This window comes from Gorilla gorilla, chromosome 9, assembly GCF_029281585.2.
Source record: "Gorilla gorilla gorilla isolate KB3781 chromosome 9, NHGRI_mGorGor1-v2.1_pri, whole genome shotgun sequence".
NCBI classification, from domain to species: Eukaryota; Metazoa; Chordata; class Mammalia; order Primates; family Hominidae; genus Gorilla; species Gorilla gorilla.
This window is the reverse complement of record NC_073233.2, coordinates 40527324-40545506: the sequence shown is the minus strand read 5'-3', so window position 1 is coordinate 40545506 and position 18183 is coordinate 40527324. Positions and strand designations below refer to the sequence as shown.

Below are 18183 nucleotides of genomic sequence, written 5' to 3'. Positions count from 1 at the left end.
TTTCTGCCTTATACTATGAGAGTTGGGGAAGGTGAGTGCTGTGTGATTACAGTTAGCTGAATCCAAACAGGATTACCTATCCTAAGAGCCTAAACAAAAGTCCCCCAACCCTGGCCCACAGCTCAGCAGATAGGATAAACCTTGGGGTCCTCCCACGTCTGTCTTCTTGGCAGAGGCCAATGGGTGGTGGCAGGTGCCCTCGGGAGGGAGGTATGTTTGAGCAGGTTGGAGGTCCCCGCCTGTCTGGTTTCCATGTGGTGAAAGAGCTCGTGGTCTCTGGTGAGCCACCACAAACACCGCTCATGGGAGAAGAAAGCGGGTCCCTGGCACATGGCTGCAGTGAGCCCCATGGGTGGGGCGTGGCCAGTAGGCCTGGGAGCTGCTTCCCAATGAGGTGGAGAGATGCCGGCTTTCACACCTGCCACCCAAGGGTGTGGGAAGCACTGAGGCCCAGGCCTGCTGGACCAGCTGCCTGCCCTTGTGCTGGGGCAGCCATGCTGGGGAGTTCTGGCCTGAGAAATGAGGCAGATGTCCTGGCCCTTGCAGGGCTAGGAGCTCTCCCTGCCGTGTGGGAAAGCGAGGAGGGGTGGAGGCCCATGCGCAGTCTCCGCTGGAATCTGTACCATCTCACCCACACGAGATGCCGCCCTGGAACCAGGCCTGATTCCCAAGGACAGATGGCTGTGTACCCTCCACTGAGGCTCAGACACGGTAACATCTGCAGAACCACAGCCACCTTTTCCTATTCCTGGTGACAGCTCCATCCCTACATCCTAGCTGCCTTCCCAGAAGCTGCCTTCCCAGAAGCCGCCTTGGCCCCGGGCTGCCGTGCTTCCCCTAGGAAGTTGTTGCATTTGGAACACTCTCCTGTGAAATAGCTGTCTTTTTACCGGGGAATTATTTCCTTTTTTTTCTGAAAAGAACTCTGCCAATACCCAAGCCAACTCAAGCTTCTAGGAATGAAAGACGAAGCAGCTCCCCCTTTCGTGAGAGTGCTCTGGAGCCCTTAATGAACAGTCCTGGAGGCCGGGCGCAGCAGCTCAAGCCTGCGCAACATAGACCTGTCTCTACAAAAAAAAACACTTTTTAAAAATTAGCCAGGCCTGGTGGCTGAGATGGGAGGATCACTTAAGCCCAGCAAGCAGGTTGAGGTTGCAGTGACCCTTGATTGCACCACTGCACTCCAGCCTGGGCAACAGAGGAAAACTCCCCGTTTTTTGTTTTTTGTTTGTTTTTTTGTTTTTGTTTTTGTTTTTAAAACAAAAACAAAGTCCTGGAGTAAAAGCAGCCCCTGAAACCATGGTATCAGCTGGAGGACTTTGCCTCCAGGAGTGAGAAACATGCCTTGGGTTTATAAATTCAAAAATGAAGTTTCTAACACCGGCTTCTGTGCGGAGAGATGGGGAAACGTCAGTGAGCAAAAATGCCTCTGCCTTCAGAGAAGATATGGTCCAGAGGAGAGACCGTACAAAACCATACCAACCAAGTCATTGCAAATTGGACGAGTGCTGTGCAGGCACTAAGGTAGGGCTGAGTGCTGGAGGGCAGAGGGAGGCCTGCTTCTGAGGGGGTGAGCAGGAGGACCTCTTCCTGCCTGCAGACAGCATGAGCCCAGCAGCAGGCCACCGTGGGCAGTCTCTCTAGCCGAGGGCAGTACGGTGACCATATGTTCTGGTGTGCCCAGCCCAGTTCTAGTTTACACCCGGTAGTCCCAGTGCTGGCGGTAGCTCTCTTTTTCCCTTTCAAAAGTCATCCAGCTGGGCACGGTGGCTCACGCCTGCCATCCCAGCACTTTCGGATGCCAAGGCAGGCAGTTGGCTTGAGTCCAGGGGTTCAAGACCAACCCGAGCAACATGGTGAAACCTCGCCTTACAAAGAACACAAAACTTAGCCGAGTCTGGTGGCACACACCTGTAGTCCCAGCTACTTGGGAGGATGAGGCAGGAGAATCACATGAGCAGAGGAGGTTGAGGCTACAGTGAGATGTGATTGTGCCACTACACCTCCAGCCTGGGCAACAGAGCAAGACCCTGACTCAAAGGAAAAAAAAAGTCATCCAGTTTGCATGACAAATTGTGGTTACTGTGCCTAATATCATCATCCCTAAGATGGAGGAGTTGGGCCAGCACCAGGTGAAGAATCTGAGTGGCGGTGGAATGTCATCTTCAGAAGCTCAGACTCAGGGACACTGCCCAGGTTCATATCCCAGCTCTGCTCCTTGGCAGGTGCATGACATAGGGCGAGTGACCTCACCTCTCTGGCCCTCAGTTTCCCCATGTATAAAATGGAAATAATAATAGTACCTGCTACATCAGGCAGCTCTAAGAAGCAGATGAGCCACTAGATGTCCAGGGCACTATGGCAGCTGCTTAGTAAACGCTTCAGAAATGTTAGCTGTTTGCATTTTTCTATTACTCCTGGAGGCCCTGATTGTCACACGGTGGACCTCCCATCTCACTGCTAACAGAAACTCTCAGGCTCCTATGGAGACCTGACGGGCGACCCCTGGGGAGAGACAAGGGAAATCACCCAGAGCTAGTCATGACTTGGTTGGCTCTAAATTTCTGTCCCTACGTGTATCTGGGCAAGCTTCATCTAGTGCCTCTAATCTGTACCAGATGAGTTTTAATAGGAAAAGTGAATTTCCCCCCCCCCCCAGAGAGCCCAATGCTCCACCTCAAGCAGAAGTCACCTGGGCACAAGTGGAGATTCTGCTGTGGGCTCAGCTGCGGTTCAGAGGCAGCCTGGCTGCTGGAGGAGATGAGGCTGGGGGTCCGAAGAGGGAACCATGCCCAACTCTGCCTCCAAGCCATGCCAAACCATTCTGGTTTACCCAGCAATTCTAGAAAAATAATGAGTACAAGATGTGAGCTGGACTAGAAATGTTTCTTTTGTGCAAAGTGAAATCTGACTTAGCGGGACAATGTTGGTTTTTTATCCCACATGGATGTTTTGGCTTGGTATTAGGCCGTGGTGGCTGTGTGGAAATCTCAGGGAAGCTATGGTGAGGGCCTCATTGCTGGCCCTGCAGAGCCAACTCTGACCTTCCCAAAGAAGTCTGTTCGTGGAGCCGTCACTTGCTTAGGAAAAGCTTGGCATCTTTGCAAGTTCCTGACGGTGCCACTTGGCACCCCCAGCCCCAGCCCAGACAAGACAGAGAGGGGCATGGGAGCAGTGTGTTTCACGGCATGATCCATGAGAAAGGGTGAGTCCAGGGGGATGTGACCCCATTCAACCCCAGTGCTTGGCTCTGACTCCCACTGAAGGTGGGGCAAAGTTAGTGGAAGAATTTAGGGCTGAAGGTAGGAACCACTGGGGCCACCCTCTCCCTTGATCGTCATCTCTTGCTTGTCCTTTCCTGGACTCCCAGGGTGCTTGCAGGTGGGGCAGGCCACAGCTTAGCGGGTGATGGGGAGCTCTCTTGGAAGCAAGCCTGTGGCACAGTGTACCTCCCAGCCCTGGGAGCCGGGCCTGCACCCCAGAACATTGTGTGCTCACACCCACCCTGTCTTCCCAGAGCTAAGCTTGGGCCTGGTCTCGAGGCCCTTCTTAGCTTGTGGGTGTGTCCAGGGTCTGCCTGAGTCTTTGTATTCAGCTCCTCCTGGGTGGATGGAGAAGGGCACAAACTGGCTGGCCTCATTTGCTCGGCCTGCCAGGATGGGAACAGAGACCCGAGGCTTGTGCTTGGGGCCTGGGTCATGTGGCCTCTGGTTACAGGCCTGTGCCCCATCTGCCAACCTGACTCACTCTGGAGCCCCTGCCTACCCCAGGGAAGAACAGAGCCTGCTTTGAGCTGGAAACTGGAGGGGTTTCCTGTTCCATGTTGTTAAGACACTGCTTATAGGACTGTAATCCCAATAAATCATGTGCTTTCTGAGTGCAACAGGGTTGGGGTTTTTTTTGGTTTTTTTTTCCGGGCTACAGGGGCCTCTTAAAACCAAGGCCTTGGCTGGGCATGGTGGCTCACGCCCATAATCTCAGCACTTTGGGAGGCCGAGGCGAGCAGATCAGGAGGTCAAGAGATTGAGACAATCCTGGCCAACATGGTGAAACCCTGTCTCTACTAAAAATACAAAAATTTGCTGGTCATGGTGGTGCGTGCCTATAGTCCCAGCTACTCAGGAGGCTGAGGCAGAAGAATCGCTTGCACCCGGGAGGCGGAGGTTGCAGTGAGCTGAGATCGTGCCACCTCACTCCGGCCTGGGTGACAAAGCAAGACTGTCTCAAAACAAAACAAAACAAACCAAGGCCTTAAGAAGCTTATACTCTTTCATTTTTTAAAGGGGGGAAAAATAGCTTTCTCTGTCCTGGTTCCATTGAGGGGCCTTAGGAGACCCTTGGATTGAACAATCAGGCTCACCTGTATGATTAACTTAAAGGCAGATGAGAGAGACTGTTATGGCACCTGGGTCTAGCATCCCTATTGCAGCTGAATTGGCCGTGTAACCTTGAGCAAGGCGCTTAGCCTCTCTGGGTTTCCTTTTCCTCCTCTAGCAATGAGAGGAGGTGGTCAGGGAGTTCCCGTGCTTCTCGTATAAAAAGACCCATTTCCATTGGTCTATTTCATGCGCTGCCCTTTATGTACACAAAGACAAATGCTACCAGAAAGCCACTGACCTTTTTAAGTGGCTTTGTCCATCTCTGGGATTTGTCTGCATGTATGCATGTGACGGTATTTAGGTTAGGCCTTTGGGCTGTTTGCAGCATTTGAGGACAGATCAGGGGTTGCTGATCCCTTGAAGTAATTCTCTGCTCACGCACCCTCGCCACCACACACGTTCATGACCCAAGGCCTCTGGGTCTGTGTTCCTTGCTGTTGCCCCATCCCTTGTGTGAGTTTTTTCACTGCCAAGGCCAAGAGGCTGCACTGCCAGAAACAGTTTCCAGCTCACACTCGACATAGTGGTTGCATTTGTTTTCTCTGTTTTATGAGCTGGGATGGAGTGGGTGGTGGGCAGCCTGCTGGCAGACTTTTGCAGGCTTTACATGTTTATACTTGCTGTGGGGGGAAGGCAAAGAGTTGGCTGGACTTTCAGAAAGCTGGAGCTGAGGCATTTAATAGAACCAGATTCCTATAGCCCTTTTTGCTATTATATATTTTCTCTGTCAACAGACACTAAACTAGTAATAATAGTTAACATTTATGGAGAAGTTACCATGTTCCAAATATGATGGTAAGTATTTTACATGCATGCTTCTAGCTGTTTTGTGAGGTGGTCCTATTATTTGTAACCATTTTGCCGATGGAACAACTGAGACTGGGAGAGGTGAAGTAACTTGCATAGACCCACATAGCTGAACTCATTGGGAATACACTGGATTCCAACCCAGGCCATCTCCCTCAGGAGTCCGTGCTCTTGGTCACCATGCAGTAGGTACAGCTACTATCGTGTGGAGTCTGTGAAATAAAAGCAAAAGGGCTCTCACAATGAAAGGAGTTAAAAACCACAAACTTTGGCAATTTCTTCTTTAATACAAAATATGGCCCACAGAGGATGATGATCTGCCCAAGGTTATAGAGCAAGTTCAGTTGTATAAAAGAAACTAGAACTTTCTCCCAGTGAGGATGCCACAGGGAAGGGGTCTAGGACCTTCGGATCCCTTTGCCAGGAGCATGCATGCAAGCCATACACCACTCTAGGATTCACCAGACCGTGTGCCACCAGGGGCGAAATGCCAGCTCCGTGCCAGTGCCGCCTGCCAGCCCCTATCAGCTTTGTCCTAGCCATCAGCTGTGGTCTTCCACAGCAACAGTCCTCAAAGTGTGGTCTAGGGACCCCTGAGGTCCCAGGGACTCTTGCCAGGAGTCCACAGGGCCAAAACTATTCTCATAACAAGAAGTTATTTGCCTTTTCATTCTTGTTTTCTCACAAGTATCCAGGAGACTTTTCTAGAAGCTGTGTGATATCATGATGTCATCACTCTGATGGCAAATGGGATATGAGCTTGTGTGTTCATGTGTTTAACATTTTCTCAGTTTTAATTTCTGATACAGCCAATATCCAGAGAATAACACACATAAACAAAAGCTCTTTGAGGTCCTCATTAATTTTTTTTTTTTTTTGAGTTGGAGTTTCACTCTGTCACCCAGGCTGGAGTGCAGTGATGTGGTGTGATCTTGGCTCACTGCAACCTCCACCTTCTGGGCTCAAGCAATTCTCCTGCCTCAGCCTCCTGAGTAGCTGGGACTACAGGTGTGTGCCACCACACCCTGCTAATTTTTGTATTTTTAGTAGAGATGGGGTTTTGCCAAGTTGGTCAGGCTGGTCTCAAACTCCTGACTTCCAGTAATCTGCCTTCCAAAGTGCTGGGATTACAAGTGTCAGCTGCCATGCCCAACCAATTTTTAAGAGTATATATAGAGTCCTGAGACCAGGGAAATAATTGAGAACCACTATTCTGAGGTATCAGATCCAGCTAAGGAAAAATTCAGCAGGCAGAAAGGCTGAACAAAGGGAGCTTTTTCAGCCCCGAGCCGGTCTCCTGGCTCTGGCCCTGCAGATATCTGCATTCGGGCACGGAACGACCAAGCTCAGCCTACGGGAAACGCAACAAGCGGGGAATGAGAACTTCTTTGGGATCTTGAGGATAGTGCACACATCAGTCATTCTCAGCCTTGCTCCTTCAGGCCCTCTCACCCTGGAGTTCTCACACAGCCACGCTGTTGCAGATGGGAGTTTTTAAAGGGGTTTTCCAGAATGGCCAGACATGCAGGTCCAGCTCATCTCAGCCTGCCCAGCAGACTCCATGGAATTACCAGGAAGGAAACAGTAGCCTGGAACCCACAGCCCATGGAAGGCATGTTCCTGAGAAAGTCCATGAATTACTTCTCTTTTTACCTTCCCACACATCCCAGGTTGGGGAGGTGGGTGGGCCAAGGAGAAAGGCCTGAAGGGATCAGTTTGGGGGCCTTGTTTGTACATGTGGGCACCAGCCACCTCCCCAGAGGCAGAGGGCTAATCTAGATTTCTGTATATTGAAAGAGGCAGAGGGCTAATCTAGATTTCTGTATATTGAAAGTATTAATCAGTTTTCAATTCAGGAAGCAGCATTCTGGGTATTGTAAGCAGGAGATGATTTAATGCAGGGAGTTGGGGGTTCACAGAATCATTGGAGGAGCTCGTGGAGCAGGGTGTAGGCTGAGCATCCAGGAATGACGAACTCGCCCATTAGGGGAGCTGCTCCCTGAGACAGCGCCTGGAACTGTGAGTTTGAACAACACCTCTGGAGCTGCAGTTCAGGAGTAAAGCTGGAATCAAGAAGGCGTTGCAGCCAGGCACGGTGCCTCATGCCTGTAATCCCAGCATTTTGGGGGCCGAGGTTGGCAGATCGCTTGAGCTTAGGAGTCGAGACCAGCCTGGGCAACATGGTGAAACCCCGTCTCTGCTAAAAATATAAAAAATTAGCCAGGCATGGTGGTGCATGTCTGTGGTGCCAGCAATTTGGGAGGCTGAGGTGGGAGGTTAAAAAAAAAAAAAGGCTTTGCTATTGCTTTTATCATTGCACCATCACTACCACTGCCTCTGAAGCCTCGGATAGGTGGAAACTGGACTGGAATGTTCTGTAGGAAAAAAAAAACCTCAGTTTTCATGACCTGGTTTGCTAGCAAAAACAGACAAAGGGAACACAAAGGTGGCCTCTGCCTCCCATTCACTTACCAAATCTCATGCAGCATATCTTAATGATAAAACCTAATTTCCAGAATCCCAGCTGCAAAGGAGACTGGGAAATGCAGTTTTTAATTTTCCACCTCACCAGCCAAGATGGTAAAGTGAGGGCTGAATGAGCCCGGTGTATACCCAGTGAGTCCAGTGTATACCCACCAGGACTATCAATACTGCATTTTCTCAAGTGCTGAGTTCTAAGGAGCATGAGGCAGGGAGATGAACCAAGATGCCACCTGATTAGACTTCATGATTTCCCGAATTCCCTCTTGGATTTCCCCTAGTGCAGCTAGGAGATGCCCTCTTAAGAGTTTTAGTAGCCACACGTGGTGCTTTGTCTTGGCTGTTGGCCACAATAGGGAAGAATGGCTGGCAAATCCACGGATTATCTTTTTGTTTACACTTCAGTCTCCAATGCTGATGGTTGAAATAAAGGCTTTTCCTGCAATCAGAAGGACTGATATATAGAAGCATGTCTCTAAGCTTGCCTTCCAGCCCTGTAATATAAGAATTGTGAAATCTAAAAATATTTGGGGGGAATTGGGCATTTATGTTTAAGGGAACTCTTATAAACAGAGGGATAATTCATGAATAGATTGTTGTTTCTTCCTAGACTACACAAGTTCCCCCCATAGAATCTCAGCTTCCTACTCTAATGAGTCAACACTAGGCTCTTGAAAATTATACACCGTTCTTTTCTGGGCAGAAACATGACTTGGTCCATAACTGAAAACCTGGGTACACTATAGTAAGTTACTGACGTTCATCCATACTTTTTGTCATTCAGCAAAACTTTCTACTAATAATTTTGTTTGTTTGTTTGTTTGTTTTCTTGAGACACGGTCTCTCTTTGTCTCCCAGGCTGCAGTGGAGTGGTGCGATCATAGCTTACTGTAGCCTCCAGCGCTTGGGCTCAACCTGTCTTCCTGCCTCAGCCTCCCAAGTAGCTGGGACTACAGGCGTGTGCCAGCAGGCCTGGCTTCAGTGAACATTTATTGAGGACCTGCCATGTCAGGCCCCAGGCTGGTCATATTTCAGAGAATACAGAGATGAGGAAGTCATTGTTCCTGTGCTTAGAAGGAACAGTCTGGTTAGGAAGACGACATGCATTCATGGCTATTGCTGTAAAGGAAAGTTCTCAGTGATCTCAGAGCAGGAAGCTATTTCTTTCTCTTTTTTTTTTTTTTTTGAGACAGAGTCTCACTCTGTCATCCTGGCTGGAGTGCAGTGGCATGATCTCGGCTCATTGCGATCTCTGCCTCCCAGGTTTAAGCGATACTTATGCCTCAGCCTCCTGAGTAGCCGGAACTACAGGTGAGTACCACCACGCCCGGCTAACTTTTGTATTTTTAGTAGAGACGGGGTTTTACCATATTGGGCAGGCTGGTCTCGAACTCCTGACCTTGTGATCCACCTGCCTCAGCCTACCAAAGTGCTGGGATTACAAGCGTGAGCCACCGCACCCAGCCCCCCTTTTTTGTGGGGGAGAAAGAGAATCTGGGAAGGCTTCTGAAGCAGGTGGCATTGGAATGGAGTTTTGAAGGATAAATAGGATCTAGACAAGCAGGGGTGAGAGCTGTTCGTTCTCATGCATAGATGGGAGCAGGCAGGGTGGGCCTGAGGTCCATGAGTGCTGGTGGTGTGTCCTGGTAACAGGGGTGAGTCACGGCAGGAGATAGGGTGAGGTGAGGTTCTGGGAGTCCTTGAGGGCCAGAGATAGTGAGGCTTTACTGGCCTGTGGCCCTCCCCTTCATACAGATTGGTACGCTCAGTGGACCAGTTAAGTGGTTCAAACCCAGGAATAGTTTTGGAAATGACAGAACCAGAACATCAGAATACCTTCCCAAAGGAAAGACCTTTAAGATCACTTCTGATTACAGAAAATCCCTAACTTATGATGGTGCAACTTACAATTTTTCAGCTTTACAGTGGTGTGAAAGCGATATGCATTTAGTAGAAACTACTTCGAGTACCCACACAACCGTTCTGTGTTTCACTTTCATACAGTATTCAGTAAGTTACACTGATGTTCAACACTATTATAAAACAGGTTTTGGGTTATATAATCTTGCCTAACTGTAGGCTAATGTAGGTGTTCTGAGCATGTTTAAGGTAGGCTGTTCAGTAGGTGAGGTGTATTCAATGCATTTTCGCTTAGGATATTTTCAACTTACTATGGGTTTATTGGTATGTAACCCCATCCTAAGTCAAGGAGCATTTATATTTGTTTGCCAGTTTTTAAAATAAAAGCATTCTTTGCCCTCAAGGAGAGAAGAAACTTTTAGAACTCTGGAGATGACCCGAGCTTTTGGAGACCTGAGATAGGGGTTCCGAGGGCAGCCCAGGCTGACTCCCTGGAGGTGGCTTACTTCCTAGCCGAGGAGAGAGAATGGACATCTTTTTCCTGGCGGGAGCACTTAGCTGCATGTCAAGGGGAGAGACCACAGTGACCGCACAGGCCGGACGCTCCAAGAGCCCCGAGGGAGTTGGGGTGGCTGGAGGCCTGGCCGCCTGCCCCTGGCTGCCTGCCCGCAACCTGGCTTAGTTTGAAAGGAAGGACAAGAGTGGCATCGGGAAGGGCTGGGAACAGGCAGGAGCCGGGAGGCTGACTTTTGGGCTGTCATCAGAGAGAACAGCATGAGTGAGGGACAGGCCTCCAGGGCTGCCTTGTTCCTGTGACGGAGCAGGGAAAGAGCTCCGTCCGTTCTGGGCAGAGCAGGTGGGTGTCCCACGAAGTCATGAAGCCACAGGCTGCCATCCGGGCCCCTCGGCGGCGGGGAGGTCTGTTGGACGGCGAAGTGGTCTCCTGAGGGGGCTTCAACACGGAGCCTTGCCAGAGCTGGCAGAGGACAGAAACGCGTCCCCGCCGCCCCCGGCTGAATCTGAGCCGCTCGCCGAGGGCAGGGGCGGGCGCGGCCTGAGCCGCAGTCAGGGCCCAGCACAGGCTGTGCACATGGCGTCCCCTGGTGGCACACAGCGGGCCTCATGAGCGGCGCCCCGGGAGTTTGCAGCTCTAAGCCTGCCGCCGCCTTTCCCTGCTTTTGTGGGCTCTTAGTGATACTCGGACCCGCTAGGACCATTCCTCCCTGTGGGACTTGAAGCCGCTACTCTTTTTCTTTCTTTTTTTTTTTTTTTTGAGACGGAGTCTCGCCCTGTCGCCCAGGCTGGAGCGCAGTGGTGCGATCTCAGCTCACTGCAAGCTCCGCCTCCCGGGTTCACTCCATTCGCCTGCCTCAGCCTCCAGAGTAGCTGGGACTACAGGCGCCCGCCACCAAGCCCGGCTTATTTTTTGAATTTTTTAACAGAGGCAGGGTTTCACTGTGTTAGCCGGGATGATCTCGATCTCCTGACCTCGTGATCTACCCACCTTGGCCGCCCAAAGTGCTGAGATTACAGGCGTGAGCCACCGAGCCCGGCCGAGGCCACTACTCTTTCCTGAGCACCAAACTGGGGGCAACCTGGCCTGGCACACGAAGTGGTGTCAGCCCACCTCAGCCTAGGTGCCAGGTGAGGAAGGAGTGGTCATTAATGTTGTACAACAGCCTAATATGCATCATCCCATTTGGCCTCATGACAGCCTCCATAAGGAGGTATCACACGTGTGCTACAGATGGAGAACCAGACTCGAGTGTGCTTGTCAGAGGGGATGGTGACCTCACCCTGCTGGTGGCAGCCCTGGGTTTGGACCTGGGTCTGTGAGACTCTTAGCTGTGCAGCCTCTCCCCTCTGCATAGAAGAACACCTGGGGACCCTGACTGAACTCTTTGGAGGGGGAAAGGTCCCCAATTCCACACACTGGGGAACTGCTCCTTCCCTGGGCCACCTGAGGGCCCTCAGTTTCTGCTAATGGCCCATGATGGAAATTCCTTCTGTGCATTGCAGGTACAGTCGGGGTCTCTGTGAGCAGAAAGAGCAGGTCCCTTGCAAGGGGTGATCAGCCTTGGTTGCCACTTGTGAGCATGTGTGTGCTTAAGGGGTCCCCTGCTGCCCTTCAGGGAGCACTCTCCCTAGGCCTGACCCTCTGCTGCCCAGCAGGGAGCCTCCCACCCTAGGACTGACCCTCTCTCTGCTGCCCCACAAGAAGCACCCTCCCAGGCCTGACCCTCTCTCTGCTGCCCTGCAGGGACCCCACCCCAGGCCTGACCCTCTCTCTGCTGCCCTGCAGGGACCCCACCCCAGGCCTGATCCTCTCTCTGCTGCCCCACAGGCCCTTCATGCTGCTGCCGCCCCTCATGGAGTGGATGCGCGTGGCCATCACCTACGCAGAGCACCGCCGCAGCCTCACCGTGGACAGCGGCGACATCCGGCAGGCAGCCCGGCTGCTGCTGCCTGGTCTGGACTGTGAACCTCGGCAGCTCAAGTATGAACCAGGGAGGAGGGAGGGCCCCGGCATCCATGACCTGCCCCCAGCGGCTCCCCTCTGCTCGCTTCTTCCCCAGATGGCTGGGCGGGGGTCAGAGAGCAGGGGCTGCAGCACATTTGCGCTGTTCTAAGGGTGTCCTCTGCAAAGGCCAAGCCCGAGTATGGGAACAGATCTGTTGTAGACCTTGGCTGCTGTCTGGAAACGTCTCCTGCAGCTGCTGGTCTGCTACACAGAGGAGACACACATTGGGACTGGGGCAGGAGAGCTCACACATCTAACTCTTTGGGATACTTGGGGACTGAGGGGCAGAAGTGGGCCCGTTCTTTCCTCTGTTCTTGTAATTGACACCACATGGAGCCCTTCCTGGGTGCAGGTGCTGTGAGCCCTTCCTGTTTATGTGCATTATCTTAGTCCTCATGACAAGTGCAGAGAAGAGGCAATCATGCCCATCTTACAGATGAAGAAGCTGAGGGTCAGAGGGGAACAGTAGCTTGCCCACAGATACTCAGCTAGCACTTTACCGTGTCCAGATTTGAACCCAGGTCCATACGGCCTCCAAGCCTGTGCTCCTAATTTCCTTCCCTAAGTGCCTCTCACAGTAGACTTGTTTGCTGAGGAGCTTTTCTAGAGAAGCTTCCCTGGCCATCCTAGGCCCATGAGAGCCTTTTATCTACCTATCTATCTATCTATCTATCTATCTATACACACACACACACACACACACACACATATATATATATATATATATATATATATATATATTTTTTTTTTTTTTTTTTTTTTTTGAGACAGAGTTTCACTCTGTTGCCCAGGCTGGAGTGCAATGGTGTGATCTCGGCTCTCTGCAATCTCTGCCTCCTGGGTTCAAGCAATTCTCCTGCCTCAGCCTCCCAAGTAACTGGAATTACAGGCATGCACCACCACGTCTGGGTAATTTTGTATTTTTAGTAGAGACTGGGTTTCACCATGTTGGTCAGGCTGGTCTCAAATTCCTGACCCCAGGTGATCCACCCACCTTGGCCTCCCAAAGTGCTGGGATTACAGGCGTGAGCCACTGCTCCTGGCCTTATATCTTTTTTTTAACCCTCTGCCAAAACCCAGGTTATGGCCTCCTCTGTCTTCATATGGAAGGCCCAAACCCCATTCTAGGACATGAACTTTCTACACTTTGGCCCAACCAAGGCTCCAGACCAAAGCTGCCAACTGGACGTCTGTGATGCACCCCCTATAACACAGGCGTCATCTGTGACTTTCCTTGTAGGTTGCGTTGATTGCAAATGGCAGTCTATGCCACTCTCTACCATCTCTTTGGTACTTCTGAGCCTCACCAGGAAGCCTTAAAGAGAGAGAATGTAGAGCTAAACACTAGAACCTGGCCATGGTGACCGTTTATAGCCTGCTCAACACAAACAGTATACAGCCAAGTGCTGAGGCATGAGTCTGGGTGGGAGCTGCTTCCTGCTTGGGGCAGACCCATAACAGATTGTTTTACATGAGTCTTTGTTTTCTGCCAGTTGAAGCAACAAGGGCTCAGAACACTTACTTACTTACTTATTGATTGATTGATTGAGACAGAGTCTTGCTCTATTGTCCAGGCTGGAGTACAGTGGCACAATCTCGGCTCACTGCAACCTCTGCCTCCTGGGTTCAATTTATTCTCCTGCCTCAGACTCCTGATTAGTTGGGATACAGGCACATGCTACCACGCCTGGCTAATTTTTGTATTTTGAGTAGAGACAGGGTTTCACCATGTTGGCCAGGCTGGTCTTGAACTCCTGACCTCAAGTGATTCACCTGCCTTGGCCTCCCAAAGTGCTGGGATTACAGGTGTGAGCCACTGAACCTGCCTCCCAAGCAATTTTTTAATGTACTTATAGAAAAGCAGAAATGTGTGCTCTTCATATGACAGAACATGATGGGGACAGTAATTGCTGATCTGATCATAACTCCCTGGTGCTTCCCACCCATCCTCATCCTCACTCTACACGTAAAGCTCACACATGTGTGTCACATCATTGAAAGTTGCTGTCTGCATACAGTCACACGCACCTTTGGGTCTCTTCTGGGCAGACCCGAACACTGTTTCAGTTCCTTCCGGAGGCTGGATGCCCGAGCAGCTACTGAAAAATTCAACCAGGACCTGGGTTTCCGCATGCTCAACTGTGGGAGGACAGACCTCATCAACCAGGCCATCGAGGCCTTGGGTCCGGATGGGGTTAACACCATGGATGACCAGGTACGTCCTGAGAGCTCCACAAAGACAGGCACGAGGACCAGAGTTGGGAATTCTCAGCTCCCAGCATTGGCGGCCCTCTGTCCTAACCCTGAGACTTGCTCAGCTCTGTACTTCGAAAAGGCGGGCTACCTCCCTGAATCCTGCCCTGCCTGGTCATGTGGAATGTCAGCTTGGAGACTTCTAGTACCCCTTGGAAGAACTTTGTCATGTGGCTTCCGCTTCCCTGGCTGGACAGCTGGCCACTGTTTCAGGTGGTGCAAGGCTAGGAACGAGTCTGGGAGAGTGAGCTTCATCTCCAGCTAGGGACACAATCGCTAACCCTGTAGTACAGCCTATTGTGTGCCAACTACTTGCCAGGGCATGGAAACCCTTACCCTCATGGAGACACCATTTTAGTGCAGGAGACAGATAAGAAGAAACACAGACATGTAAAATGTAGAGGATGTTAAAGTGCTGAGGACTAAAATGAAGCATGAAAATGGGTAGGAAATGTGGGAGGTGATGTAGTTTTAGATAGGCTTTAACTTGAGTTTCGCATCTGTTTTTTTTTTACTTTTGCTGTGAACAGCTAACATTTATATAGCATTTACTATGTTCGATGCATTGTTCTAAGTGCTTCACATAGATTAACTCACTTCCTCTTGACAGCAGCCCTGTGATGTAGCACTATTATTTTCCCCATTGTATAGATGAGGAAATTGAGGGACAGAGAGGTTGCTTTACCTAAAGTCACACCACTAGTAAGGAGCAGAGCTGGGTGGAGAATCTGAGCAGCCGGACCCAGCCTCTCAACCACTATGGAATATCCTGTGTGTTTATTTGACACTGTACTGAGAGCACTTACAGTGTGCGGAAGGGCACTGTGGGGTTTGGAAGGCCACACAGAGCGTAGGGAGTTAGATGACAGTGGCAAGTTAAGGCAGTGTTCTCAGATGAGGTGACGGCACAATGCAGCCTGTGATGAAACTCCAGGCAGACCGTGAGGCCAGGGTAGACTCTGACAGATGGGATGGGCTGCAAGGGGAAGCTTCCTGCTGGAGGCGGTTGAGCCGAGCCTGGGGGAGGGCAGGATGGGGACGGAGCAGAGAGGAGTCAGGAAGGGATTCCAGGGAAAGGGACATAAGGAGCGTGGGGTGGGGCAGTCAGGGCGTGGACCCAGGCCAGGGGTTGGGGAAGGACCACAGGCCCAGCACTGGGCTTCCAGAGGGCAGTGGCAGGTGACAGGCTGCTGTGGGATCTCGTGGGGGCCTCTCCGTCCACACAGGTTCCCGGGCTTTGTGGGAGCTTTTGTCCCAGTGGAGTCTTCCTTCTTGAACAGCACAGTGTGGAAGCCCGTGGACTTTAGCTTCAGATAGACCTAGGATTTAGTGGCCATGTAAGAGCTGTAGCATCTTGAACAAGTTACTCTGCCTCCCTGAGGCACTTCAGTTTCCTCCCCTCTAAGATGGGGGATGGTAGCACCTGACACATAGGGTTGGGGGAAGTCTGCATCCAGCACATAGTCGGCACTCACTAAATGTTCATTCCGGTTTTTATTGCCAATATGATGATTATTGTAGTCGTATTGCTGTTGATATGATGACGATGCCTGATATCTGCGAGCCGGCCTGGTTTTATTTGGCCTCTTTATATGTCTGGAGTGCGTGGGGACAGGGACAAGGGAAAAAGCAGTGTCTCCTCACAGGGCCCATCATTTGGTTTAAACTCCAAATTGTATACAGATGTGTGGAGAAAAAAGTAAGTCAAGTTTGTCCACAGGGAGATGAAACAAAGCCAAATTTTTATTCTGTGGTGTTGGCCTTTGTCTAAGTGCTCAATCCTGTTTGTTCCCTAAACCTTAGTATTTATAGAATGATCTGTGGGTAAACAGCTCTCTCACCCCATGATTAATCTCAGGCCATTGCTTTATCTCTGGCCACTAGGCAAGGATTTATGAGGTAAGGAGATCTTGTCTACACACAAATATCCTAATAAATAACATCACAGGACACCAGGCAAACACTTGCTGGGATCCAGCCGTGGAATAAACAGTTTGCACTGCCTTTGCTGTTGCCGGCCACAGAGGAGGATTCCCAGCCAGGGTGGCAGCCCCGCCAACTGCCCACCTAACCCAGGGAGACAGCAGGACTCAGCTTGCAGGAATGCTCTGAACTGCTCAGTAGTAGAAGATGTTGAAGTCAAATGCCTCCTCTACCGTCTCATGGGACGGCGCAAAGCTTGGGCTTCACAGCTTATGGAGGCCTGGTTCCTGCCCCGAGTTCAACCTCTCGCTAGTTGTGTGACTTTGGGCAGTCAATTCCCCTTCTCTGCTCCTCAGCTGTAAAATGGGGAGGATGGGAATATTACGATGACGGAGGGAGATGCTGCATGCTCATCACTAGCAGGGTGATTTCCATGCACAGGGCCTGGGATGGCGGCTATGAGGCTGTATGGCATAGTAGCCATGAGAGTGTTGTTGGTATTTTAATTACGTAGCTCTTAATCAAGGTAAGCTCATTCTGAACTAAGCACTTTATACATATTAATCCACACTCTACAACAACCCTTTGAGGGAGATAAGATACTGCTGTGGTTCCCCAGTTACAGATGAAAAAACTGAGGCACAGAGAGGGCAAATGACATGTATAAAGTTTACAGCTCCCCATGGCAGAGGAGACCTTGGCACCGAGCCTGGCTGCACGGCCTGTGCTGGGCCCTGCTCCAGTGTCCTGCAGTGCTCATGGCAGTGCCCCCACTCACCTTCCCCATGCCCTGTGCCCAGCAGCCCAGGAAGCACAGAGCCTGGGGGACCACAGGATGCTCGGCTGGGGTGGCGGGGTGCCCGATCTGTGGTTTCTGGGGCAGAGGCCTGTGGGCACGTGGTGTTGTGTTCTGTTTGCAAACAGTTCAGCACGTGCATTTGATTTGCTCAGGGTATGACGCCACTGATGTACGCCTGCGCTGCTGGGGACGAAGCGATGGTCCAGATGTTGATTGATGCTGGGGCAAACTTGGACATCCAGGTGAGGAAGCCCCACAGAGCTGCACCCAGGCCCTAGGCCAGCAGGGATCACTCCGAGGGCTCCAACAAACACGCTGGGCGTGATGTTTTGGGCGACTGAGTAGATGTGTGTCAAAAGACCGGAAAGACAAGATACACAGAGGCCACTGTTAGCACAGGGAAGTCTCCTCAAGATTTGGGCTTTCTGTCTGAAAAGGAGTGGACTGAGGCGGGAGTTGAGTGGAGAGATGGGCTGTGATTCTGTTTTCATGATATCTTCCTCCTTTTACCAGCCTAATCTCCAGCCATTCCTTCCATCCCCAAATACTTCTAGCTCTGCCTCCCTCTGAAGCATAAAGCACTCCCCATCTGCCCTCTTTTGCCCAGGGCAGACATTGCTAATTAAATACCTATCCTCTCTTTTTGAGCCTTGTCCACTTTGTGCTCCAGGCAAACATTATCAATCGAATGTAGAAAGCACTTGTTAACTCCGGTTCACCATCCCTGCAGGGTACTCCCTTCGCTCGGGTGCCCAGAAAACACAGATGATTTGTGGTATTTTCCAGGTTCCAAGCAACTCCCCCAGGCACCCTTCCATCCACCCCGACAGCCGGCACTGGACCTCACTGACATTTGCTGTGCTGCATGGACACATCTCTGTGGTCCAGGTGAGCTCCTGCCAGGTGAACACCATGCCCCCCAGCTTACCAGGTGACCTGGGCCCCAAGCACAGCCCCAGCCTCAGCTGAGTGGGCAGGTGCCCTGAATCAGAGATCCCAAAGGCACTGCTTGAGGCCAGCTCACCTGATCGACAGAGCAGCAGCCCACCTGAGTTGCCTCAAGGAAAGGGGTTAGTGCAAGGACAAGTGGAATTTTTAGGAAACAAGACCCAGGTCCAGGCAGCACTAGGGTCCTGTCATGCCCTCCCGGCATCTCTATC

At 51.2% G+C, this 18183-nt stretch overlaps 1 protein-coding gene across 1 annotated transcript in view; it reads left to right on the top strand.

Moving 5' to 3' along the window:
* Positions 1–18183, top strand: part of ABTB2 (ankyrin repeat and BTB domain containing 2) — a 208253-nt gene that overhangs the window by 173141 nt on the left and 16929 nt on the right. The window contains exons 4-7 of the mRNA XM_004050922.4: positions 11872–12024; positions 14098–14263; positions 17176–17265; positions 17810–17911. Coding sequence (XP_004050970.3) covers positions 11872–12024; positions 14098–14263; positions 17176–17265; positions 17810–17911 — 511 coding nt within the window. The remainder of the gene's footprint in view (positions 1–11871; positions 12025–14097; positions 14264–17175; positions 17266–17809; positions 17912–18183) is intronic.